The sequence below is a fragment of the Adelges cooleyi genome, unplaced genomic scaffold, assembly GCF_023614345.1.
Source record: "Adelges cooleyi isolate 19-005CV unplaced genomic scaffold, UGA_ACOO_1.1 ACOO_flye_CR_arks_rails_tigmint_CR_PRNA_784, whole genome shotgun sequence".
Classification (NCBI taxonomy): domain Eukaryota; kingdom Metazoa; phylum Arthropoda; class Insecta; order Hemiptera; family Adelgidae; genus Adelges; species Adelges cooleyi.
Window position 1 is genome coordinate 2,164,237 of NW_026096496.1, and position 12,421 is coordinate 2,176,657.

General features: G+C 31.8%; 1 protein-coding gene across 7 annotated transcripts in view; it reads right to left on the reverse strand.

Annotated features, from left to right (window-relative positions):
* Nucleotides 1–12,421, reverse strand: part of LOC126845342 (protein alan shepard) — a 124,199-nt gene that overhangs the window by 92,310 nt on the left and 19,468 nt on the right. For 6 of the 7 annotated variants that reach the window (XM_050584000.1, XM_050583998.1, XM_050583999.1 and 3 more), the window contains exon 4: nt 4,603–4,638. In XM_050584000.1, the coding sequence (XP_050439957.1) occupies nt 4,603–4,638 (36 nt within the window). Of the gene's footprint in view, nt 1–4,602; nt 4,639–4,930; nt 5,039–12,421 lie in introns of those variants that run through there. The other variant, XM_050584002.1, reaches the window with a different exon arrangement.

Consider the following 12,421-nt stretch of genomic DNA (forward strand, 5'->3'; position numbering starts at 1 on the left):
TTATGTTTTTTTTTGTAAATCTCTTTGATAGATACACTGTTGGTTTCGTTATTTATTCATTGAAAACCCCTAGAAATGTTGTTATAAAACTGAGAACTATGTTTTTATTAGACAAACATAGTTGATATAAGTTCGCTGCGCCGTGATAAAATGAAAAAAAAATAACCCCCACCCCCCATTAATTTTGAATTTATCTAAGTAGATAAATTACCTATACTCGAAGACTTAATAAATTGAGTGGAGATGATGAAAATACTTATCACACGAAAACGGAGCGGCCATGTTGTAAACCTGCTACAGACATAATAAATTATATCTAAACATTATTATTTTTAGTTGTAGACGGATGCAATTTATTATGATTTTAGCAGGTTTAGAACATGGCCGCCACTTTTTTGCTTACATTGAAACCGTCCATTCTGATTTCTTTTTATCCGTGATTTAACCTTAACAATAATAATGTATCTACATTATTATTAGCGTTTAAACATTACATATTTAATGCACAATACAACTAAACTAAGCTTTGAAGTTAGAAGTGGACGAATCCCAATAAAACTGAAGCTAAGCTATTTCACACTAAAAAGATCCTAAAGTAACACAATTAAGTGAATTTAGAAAAAAACCCTTTTTCGTAAAAACAATACATTTGAACTCCTTTTTTTTTTGTTTTGTTACTCTTTTGTTTAGCAAGCCAAAATCAATTAAAAACGGTATTACTCATATATTTTTTTTAAATACAAAATTAGCAAATCCTTTTTGCTGTGTATTTCAGAAAAAATGATGTTATGCCATATCATATCTATACGGTTTATCACGAAACACCACATACAGGCGGAGCCCTTTGTAAATTTTACAAATTTAATAAAGCGTAGAAAACGCATTAAACATAATATTCTCTAGACGAATGCGGCAAAAGTTAGAGGATTTGGTTGGCCTAACCCATTTTTATTATACTATGAAATAGCGCCAGGACGAACAAGAATGAGTATGTCTAATTAAATGTCTGCTCCGTGTGTCCATTTTCGGGGTCTAAACGGGAACTCAATAACACCAAACAGTCGGTTTCCATTGCGAATTCCAATACGATGACACAAGACTATATTATCACCTGCCGACCATCTATATCTTTGGCCTGATCGATCGATCACGTCCGAGGACCCACGAACGCCGGAGAGACGAGCACTGGAATTTAATAAACGCCCCACTGACAATTCCGTATTAATAATTATTAAATTATTATATTCTATTAATATCGCCAGGACGTGCTCGCATTTTAATGCAATACATATATTAATAATACAAAAAACCGAGGGTGAGAAAATTTTTGGAAAAAGAGAGAGAGAGAGAGATAGCTGATGAGAAGCAAAAAAATTAACAGCCGGTAGTCGACTGGTAGGCTGAATTTTGTAGCTCCCTTTTGAATCTACCTTTAGTGTAATTTTTAGACCAATAAGTTTTCACATAATATGAGCATCGTGCATCATGTGTACGCACTAAAAAATACTTATACATTTTTACATTAAAGAAGTGCCAATATTTTTCATCGTTATTGAAAAAATAAAATAACTATTTGTATTTTACTCGTGATGGACGACTTCGCTTGTTTTTTTTTTTAATCAAGAGGAGTGGAAATTTAAGACCTTACCACCCACCCAATAAAAAATAAAAATTTGAATATTGTAAATTAATATATACCAAAATGTCTCAAAAAAAAAAAGGAACACCTACGCGTCTTTGATAATTTCAAGAGAATATTAGTGATCGCCCTGTATAACCGACTAGTATCAAGTTTCATCCCCCTACAACTCTCTTTTAGTATTTCAACATACATTTAATTTCATTTAAGTTATTTGTCCACCATTGGACTAGATTTAGCCTTGTTAAATGATCAACAGTTGTTTTACACTTTATGAAGAAAATAAAATAATATATACACGACGAAAAAATATTCCTAGGTATTAAAAAAAAAAAACAAGAATATTTAGAAAAAATTGTTTTTAAGTAATAATAATAGTAATTCTTTTTCTACCGAGTACTTAAAATGAAAAAATTATTTGATCAAAAAGACTAATGTCAAGAAGTTAAACCTCAATATAAATATATAGCCTGCCGCTTGATTGAAAGACCTAATGTAAATGTTTAATTAGTTATCTAAAATTATTAAATTCAATTTTTAATAGGGGAAACGAATGTTTTTTCGCTAATGAATCACCCTGTATAAAGCGACTGGTTGGTCGGCCTCTCTTTATCTCGCTATACAGGGTGATTGGTTACTCACGGCCCAGTCAACGCCTTAGAAGATATTAGACATTTTAAATTGCTATTGTTGATTGTTCAGAAATGATCTACCGGTCTTAATAACCAGTTTTGGATATTTACTTTTAAACGTTAATAACAACTTTAAAAGTAATAACTCAAAACCGGTCGTCGACGAGTCAAAATTCGAGCTACCTGATAAAAATTTAAGTATAAAAAAAAATAATATTAAAAAAAATTCCAATACCTTTTAAGATAATACATTACTGCGACTGGTGTAGGTAAATCAAACCCTGGCCGTAATAAACGTAGCGAAACTGTTTTTATTTTTAATGGTTGCAAATTTCGATTGCATAAAAATTTAAAAAAAAATCTAACGTTGGACTTGGTCTTTAAATATGTATAAATGATATTTAAAAATGAATCTAAATCAAGTCTAGTAATAATAATACTACCAGACTTGCATTTGTTGTCATTTCCATGGTCCTGTGTTCCCAATGAAGTCCGATATAGTTAAACATCTTTTCTATAGGGATTAAAAGACCAATTTTTTATTTTTGTTTTCAAAAAAGCTATATAAGCATTTACGTTTTTACTTTTTTTTAAAGTTTTTTTCTAATAAATCTGACTAGTTTTCTAATTGCTAAATCAAAAATCGGCCTTTTAGCCCCCACAGAATAAATAGTAAGAGCTTCACATAAGAAAAAGAAAAATTGAAATCCGTTCAATAGATACGTTAGAAAATGACTTCTACGAAAGCCATTTTTTTATCAAACTTTCGCTATAACTCGGAGAAAAATAACTTTAAAATTATTATAGCTAGAAAAACTTAATCATTTTTCTCCTTAAAATTAGTCGGCATATGAAAAATGGCTGCTAAATAAATTTATGTCAAATATTGCCTATCCTTTGCCCCTTAGTAAATAGCATTTTCCGTTGCCTTTAACGCATATTATGTTTACAAATTTTAGTTAAGTAAATGTTAAGTTTTAGAAAAAAGTCGCCTATACGAAGCCTCTAAATAAATCACAGTCGCGAGGCCGCTTAATTATTTATAAGATTAAGATAACATATATAACTTCTATTAAGTCTGTCGTTAAAATATTTAACACTAAATGACAAACATGTTTTTGGGCAGACCTTCTAGCACTCCTCCACGCAATGTCTCCCGGGCAATGCAAATGGGTTTGGAGTATTTCATTTTTTAGGCGGGACTAAATTTGACAAGTCTTTTCTTTTATATGTTGGACTCGTTTACAGGACCGTCTTAGGCCGTGTAGGCCCCACGTGCCCTTAAGGGGTAAAGATGACACTGCTCGATTAACAAAATCCGATATCGACGGAGACATAGTTTACCGATCACCCTGTACAGTGTAATAATATTATTGTCTCCAAGATTAGGCTGCACTTGTTGTACATACACAATAGACCATAGACTTATAATTTAATATACTACACGTAGTATAATACAAACACACACGATAAGCACCAACACGGTGTTTAATGGGTTTGACGGCGAACGGTTTTTGCTGATAACAGCAACTGATAACGGCAACAACGGCAGCTGCCGCTGCTAATCATGGCGGGCGGGCGGTCATCGTTGACTTAACCGGTGGACGCATTTTTTTTCCTTTTCACGCCCGTGAAAAATTTTTATTTTATAATAATATATTGTCGACAAAACCCCAAACGAATTCACACATTCAAACGGTTCAACTCGGATGATGGAAATTGTGTTTAACAACAATATATTATTCGTGTGCCACGTTAAAAACCAAATGATAAACGAACGGTCGTTAAACGCTATTTTAATATTATTATTATACACGAACGGCGCGTATCATTATTATTATTACTATTATTATAATAAGCGACGGTGGTAATCGTCGTCAACAGCAATAATTATCGAGTACTATACTATTACAATTGATGATGATGACGATAATGATAATAACACAAGAGGTCGGCGTCGGTCGACGACGGCCGAGACGACGATAATGGCGAATATATAAAATAAAAATATATAAATATAGGTATTACAATTATTATTAATGTGTATTGTTGGTGTGTATAATAATATGCGCGGTGGTGGTAAACGGTAATGCTAATACTTGGTGACGACGAATGATAACACCAACGGTTTGGGAACAATCGTCAAAAAAAAAAAAAAGTAAGTAACGGTGGAGGGGAAAACCGAATGCGCCAAACGGACGACACGGCGCAAACCTATCCGTATAAGGATACAAAATTTAATAACAATAATCTAATATCTATACAATAATGCGAATAATAATAATAGGTAATATTATCAGCTAAAAAATAGTGTGTGCAAGTGGTTCTTACCTTGGAAAAAGTAGCGCCGTATTCGTGATAGTTGACCTGCGGAAAAACAGAAAAGTTGTAAAAACAAAATTGTAAAAAAAAAGTTAAGTACGTTTCAAATATAATATGATAATATCGATTAAAACGTGGAAATTCGGACCGTATATGGTTTGGATTGTATTGTTATTGGAACGTTATTATTAATAGAGCAATAAATCGTTAAAAATGATTATCACTTTTTTTTTTTTTAAGCTTATATTATATACGACAATTAGTATGAGTACGCGAACGATTAAAAATTAAATTCGAATAATCAATAGATAATATTATAGTAATATTATTTAGGTACTTTAATATTATTGTGGAAGTCAAAAATGGACGGCGGCGGCGGCGACAGCTGTTATCGGACAAACGATGACACAATCACATACACACACACACACGGGCATAGGCAAGTCGCAACTGAAGTCCGAACCGGCCCCGAAAGTTGTCTGTGGTCTGTCGCCGCCGCCGCACCGGTTCGCTTGTCCGCCGCCACCGCCTCTTCGCCCTACGCCGCGCTCGCGGTGGGAGCAGGCGAATAATACAGGGTGATTGCGGTAACAGAGCGGCTACCGGTACCGCGGTAACAGAGATGGGCTTTTTTTTATGTTGTTCAAAAGTTCAAAAGTTCACTCGACGAATAAAAACATTTCAACTAGAGTCAAAATTAATTCTGTCGCATGTTTTAAATCGTCAATAAGTTAAACAGGGTCGTTAATTATCGCTGAGTAAAAATGTATGTATAGTCAAATTTGTTATCAATGTACATTATCATTTATCAATGACAAAATTTATCATTGATTAGACCCTGTATGATAATAACGACAATAATAATATTAACTCCTCTACTGCTGATACCATTTATTCGATTCAACACGATATGTTGATTTAACAAAAGATAAAGTTAAGTTAGTTTATTACACGGTGGTAAATAATTTGGTGTGCAACCGGGCAAGATGAGTTATCTTTGGACATTGCACGGGGTCAGTGGTTTTTAAGTTTTAGACCGAAAAGCCGGACAAAATTTCGACTACTTAACCCTTCTTTGCTGCATGGCATTTTTTATTTTTATTAATATTGCATTTCTTGCCTATAAAAAAACTACTTAAAAACACACCGCATGCAATCCCCTCAAACATGATTTATTTAATCGTACAATAATTACAAAATATGTAATTAATTATGAATAAAAATGTTAACATTAAGAACGAATAAATTATACAATAATATCATAATTATAGAACTAATCATGACCAATAGTCATGATTAAAAAATAAACTCTTTTTGTAAGTATACGCGTCTGAAATAATTAGTGATTTAAGAAGTTATTTTTTTTTTTACAATGTAACAATAATGTTATGTATGATTTCGTTTAACCAAAAAAACTTAAATACGACCAAAGTCTAATATCCATTATGTTTGCCTAATTTTTCAATGAACAATAGCATAATTTAATCTTTTCTTATCATATTACATATCACAATATGAGAGTGACCGTTGTCTTTGTTAAAATTATTGTTTTAAGAATATTAGGATTTTCATTTGTTTAATTGTACACTTATTATAGTTTACTGTACTGTACTGTTTAAAAACTTGAGTAGTATGTAAAAAACATGTATAAGATAACAGAAATCTGTTATCTCTCTCTTACTTTTAAATATAAATAAGACATTTTTATCTCGAGTATTGTTTTTTTGTTTCACCTAAAAACTACTTGATTAGTAACTGGATTTTGTGGCTTGTCTGATGCACAAAATAAAATAGCTATTTCAGTACTATTAATTGTGATTTTCTAGTATCTGGCTTTTGGTCTCGCTTGTTTCGATAACAACTAACCATAAAATATTATACAATGATATGATGATACATTTTTATCACTTTTTTGGATTCTAGGTGTCACCTAAATGAAAATACACAAGTATTTCACACAGTGACCATTTAAGGGTTGATTTAATCAGTATACTCGCGTGTGGTTTTTTTCAGGGTTGTGTGAATAACCAACTTTTATTCAAAAGATGACTTAAATAATTTCCAACTCTGGCCGCAGTCTATATACCTTAAGACAGGTCGACTGTCACATGGGATGTTGTATGTGAGTTGATTTATCGTAGGAATAAAAATACTTAACGTGTAAGGTTTGAAGACCCCTGACGGTAAAAGTATGTTGCTTTAACTATTCCAATAAATCAGTTCCTCCACTCGTGAAACGAGTTTTTCGGCAATGCAGTCTAATAATTAAAACGTGGCTTCGAACCGCAATGTTACAGGGAGCGGCTTACAGATACCTAGTAATAACCATTAACTATCTCTCCTATCTTCCAGTTACAACCATAATAATAATAATATTAACAATACAACAGCAATCACAACACCAATAACATACTTAATGGGTTTAATGTGGGCAATATTTACAGAAAAAGTGTCAATTTATGTTCAGGTTAATTTTTCACTTATACACAAATTTTTACAGCAAACAAAAGCCATTTCGGTGGTACAAGAAACACACATTTAGACCTAAAAGAAGCCTGGCAAAATTATCAGAATATTGAATTCTGCAAAAATAATTCAGTTTATCTATCTTGTCTCAGGTCATAACCTCAGAAATGTCTGGTTAGGTTCTTCTAGGGTAAAAGGGTTATGTGCGTGGAGTAGCTTGTGGAAATTTGTACCACTTTCCGCTATTGTTTGTTCTAACTTTCTTATTAAACTACTATAGAGCCATTTTGATTAACAGTGAACTGCAAACTAAAATTAGTTACCACACAAGTTAGCGTGGACAAACACTTTTAGCATTAATCCATTCAATTATTATTGACCATACTGACATAGAAAAGTGTTCTCTTTATCCGTACCATTATATAACTAGTACATACATAAGACATACACTTAGTTCGTGATGTACAACTAATAATAAAGTATTAAACGGGTAACCAACTATTAATATTATGTTGATATGATTTTTCATTTTATTTTTGTAGTACAAGTCTATTATTTCCCACAGCCGGCCATCGCACAGTGGTCCGACCACATAAAAACAATATAGCCTATGAATCTTGTAAAAAAAATATTACAACTCATAGTGAAAAAATAACTTCCGGATGCTTCTGTAGACAGAAGGAATGTTAAACGCAAAAAAAAAAAAAATACTCAAGACTTCTTCCTCGCCGAAGAGACCTTCTAAAACGAAGATAATTCATAAGCAACTGTCAAATATGTCAAGTAACATTTAATTTAGCTGCAAGACTACTGTTCTCCTTAGCCAAGAGTGCAATGTAGAAAATTGGAAAATGGTAGCTTTGAAGATTGATTTTCAGTCAGCAAGATATATATATATATATTTTTTTTTTTCAATTACAATAAGGCGCTAATTTTTATTTTTTTTTGTCAACGATTCAAAATATAGTTAATTCTGCAAGTTATCAGATTTGATTTCTGTCATGATCTTATGTTTAAAATCGACACTTATAATTAATGTGTCAAACCGATTTTTTTTTTTTTTGAGAAACGTTATTGGAAAACAAGAATCCGTATCTAATTAAAAAAAAAATATTTTAACATCACCGACCTTCGAATTTTGAACATAAATACCTGTAAATTAAAAATCAATAATGTCTACATACCGATCCCACTCGGCTAGAGTTCTTTCTCCAATTAATTAAGTATTATTTGAAAGGCTGCGGGTCTTACAATCAAAAATTTATTTTCATTGCATAATAATAACTTCATGATAACGTTCAATCGAATGAACGTTAAATTTTCTTTCAGTATTTTGAAAGAAATTTAGAGAGGTGAAGACGAAAAGAAAACGACATTGTAAAACGAATACCTTCTCAGTTGCCCACAGCCTAGTCCAAACCAGTATTGATCAGTACCTACAGAAGAAGTTAACAAAGTTGGATGAAATCAATTTTTAAATCTCAATGTGATTTCATCACAATAAAATCCATCACAAGTCTCTACAGAATTTACATTAACTGCTCACAGGTCTCTTATAAAGGTCAATATTTAGGTTTGTATTTTTAGACCTATCCTGAGACTATTTTTTAATTTTAGAATTTTGAACTATATCACAATTAAGTAAATCAGGACGAATTTTAATATCAATTAATAAAATACAAAATATAACAATTTACAAATAAAGCATTATTTTAATATCACGTCTTGGTATTGTACTGCTTAAAATAATAAATATTGTTCGAAATAACTATTTATTTATAATTTCCAATAATATATTCTAAAAGTTTTTATCTATTCAGATAAATTATGATAAAACACAACAAATTTTTTTTTGTTGACGGTTCAAAATAGAGTCAATTCTGCAAATTATCAGATTTTATTCCTGACATTATCAACACTTATACAATTATTTTCTTTTGGTAGTATTTTTTAATACTATATTTTTATTTTACAGTTTTATTACTATTTTTTTTTTTTTAATAATATCATTATACAAAATATCCAGTTTCGTACACTATCAATGTGTACTTGTAATTCAACTTAAAGAAATAGATATTTATTTAGAAATCATATTAATGTAAATATATTATGGTATTAATAAATACATATTTATGTAACCTTACATTGTTACTGTTTAATTGTTGAGCCAAATATGTATTATTAATAAAGGCTATAAAAAAAAAAAATAATAAATACAAATTTTTTATATTTTATAAAAAAAATTATAATTAACATTTTTTAACTAGAATTTTTATTTAAATAAAAAACTATTATTTATAGTTTAAATAGAAAAAGTATTTAAATAATTTGTTGTTTTTCTAGTTTGAATTCGTTTAAATAAAAATGTCTTCGAAACATTAATATTACACTTGGGTTTTTACATTGGTCTTATATGAAAATCCTTTTTTTTTATATCAATTGAGATTAAAATATTGCAAATATACATATTCGTATCGTTATTGTTTTTTTTTTCAGTTTTTATTCGACTAATATCTTATCTTCGACAATCATTGCCGGGTTAGTTTTTCCATCTATTACCCCCCCCCCCTTCTCTCTTCAATGTAGTTCTTATGCGGTATTCTTATGGGCATATAACCCGTCCCTGTCATGATATAGAGTATTGCTTACTGCGGGAACGACGCTCTTAATCATTACAAGCATTTTGCCCAAGACCGTGCCCGGATTGCCAAATGGATTATTTCTCGAAATTGCACACACCATTATCGTGCACACCCTTTTGACATGGCCATAATGTACATTCCTACATCATATTATCACATGACAGTGCTCTTCTTTTCTTGTTATTTCCCGAACAGCCCGGCGTCAAGATCGGTCGAGGCGGTCCGGTCGGAAAATTATTTTTCTCTTATAACTTCAAACGACTTCCCTACGGAAACCGGAAACGTTTTTTAAACCGTCTCCACTCGAATTTCGACGGGGCATCCCAAAAAGAATAATAGCGGGGTTTCAAACGGCTGAAGGTTGTGAAGTATTGGAGACACTTTAGTTTGTGTTAATTTTAGTTAGATGGCAAAAGCCGAATTTGCGGAAGTTGAAGAAAAAAACTGACTTCGAATTGTTGTTTATATTTTGAAACGTTTGTGTAAATAATTTAATGTCACTTTATAAACCTGTAAACCTTACTCATACAAAAATGTGATAAGTAAAATATACATCATTTTGTTTGTAGTTCTAATACAAAGATACTTGTGAATATATTGATAAGTTGAATCGCTCAAAAATAAACTCTTTGATGCTAACTACCTAATACTGCATCTCACTTTAATACTTCCTTACTGTGCTGGCCTATACTGTACTCGGTTTGGACTTTATTGGTTTGAAAATACTAACTATTGGATTGGTTTATTCGAAAGTGAATTTGAATATTGGGAAACTATTGGTGGTCCTTTGCGGCGGCCAAGTCGAATTCCGTCCTGGCCATCACTAATTACTTAAGTGTTTTTTTTTATAATTTCTTAAAAATACCTGCTCCACTCTGGGCGCCTGGTTTTCCCGGCGACGCCAATCATTATCAAAGACAGGTTGTTACATCACCGAGACGGACTGCCCAACGACTTTAACGACCTTAGCAACATATTTTAACCGTTGTTTTAATAGTCAGGTATGTGCTTTTTTGTGTCTCTACTCGAGACTTCTTCCCGACCGTCACACAGTGGTCAAGTATCTCTTCTAATATTCCAAATAGGTCAAATTATAATATTTTTTTTTGTGGCTATTAAAAAATAAAATTTTAAATCATTTTTGACGGGTGCGAGGAATTTATTTAAAAAGAAAAATGTTGAATTACACCTTAAATTAAATGTTTTGTGGGGTGGCTGATTGAAAATTTAAATTTACATTTATATACAATACATATTCATATAATTTAATTAATATCCAATATTTTATTACAGATAAATAGAAATGTTGAAATAATAATTAAAGCGATAAAATATTATATAAAAAAAAAATCATTTTTAGGTATTACATTATAACACGTTGAAACAATTACAACTTATAATGTAATATTGAAGCGTTGTTTTTTTTTTGTTGATATTTAGACCAAAAAGCCTGACAAAATTCGACTACTTAGACCGCCTCGATTTTGATCTATGTAAAGGTATTTTTTATCTAAAAAATATTGCAAAAGCTTCGAATTTAAGTACAAAAACTGATTGTTTTTTAACGAAAATCGGTTTCCAACTTGCATAACAAATTAAATGTTTTCCTTATTACCTCTCGACCAAAACTATATTTACCCATCTGAATGTAATAATTTAACCATCAACACTTCAAAAGCGCAGTGTGAGCACAGATAAGATAAAACCAGACGGTGCACTTTGTTGTTTACTGATAACGAAACCCTCCTCGACGTTTATGATGTCATTGGCGACTACATTTTAGAAATTATAATTTTGTACAATACATCTAATACTTTATAGCATGATATCAAATAGTATTTATAACGTATACAGGGTGATGACAATCAACCAACTCAGTGGGGCTCAGTTCTGAAACGATAATTTCCTAACAACGCCTCCCCTTTTTGTTTTCTAGTTTAACTCTTGGCACTTCCAGGCAACCACTCCTGGGGGGCAATTTCTAAAGGGTCTTTTCTAAACGTGGGATAACCTAACCGAACTTAGCCGGCACGGTAAAAAAGTCAAGTGTTTTTTTTTTTTTTTTTGTACGTTTATACACAAGATGGAACAACGCTCGGTGATTTATAGACAATGCAGTGCAATCAAAGGGGCAAATGCTACAAACGGTTCGACGGTAATGTGATAGATGTCTTTTGCACTCGCTTTTACGGTAATTAAACGGAAACCGACCGGGCCGGGTCGGAAATGGAAAACCAATCAGGAACATCAAAAGCCACTCGTGCGCGATAATTGTATAATTAAGGTTCAACGGTGCAGCAGGGCCAGGTCGTTGTACAGGGTGATCGTCGGCTAACAGCTAAGATGGCCAACCACTATCTCAAAAATGATTAGACTGTTAGAAGCTGTCTGTAGATTTAGAGTGGGGCTTGGTAAATTGTGTAGGTACAATTTCGAAAAAGGAAAATATAGAAAAACTCAAAGTTTGTAATATTACATTATAAGAGGGCGTCGCACCGCCCATTTTTAAGGAGTAATGTATAGGCAATTTTTTACAAAATCTTAATTTAAAGGTTAAACTGTGATGTGTAATTATTAGTTCAATAACTAGGACTCTATTTTGGTAATTAATTAATTTTTTGGACTATCACAGCATCCTTGAAAGCGATTTAAAAGTGTTTTTTCACCTCAACTTGTTTAAGCAGACTGAAAATAACTCGCTTAATTTTAGATTCAGAGTA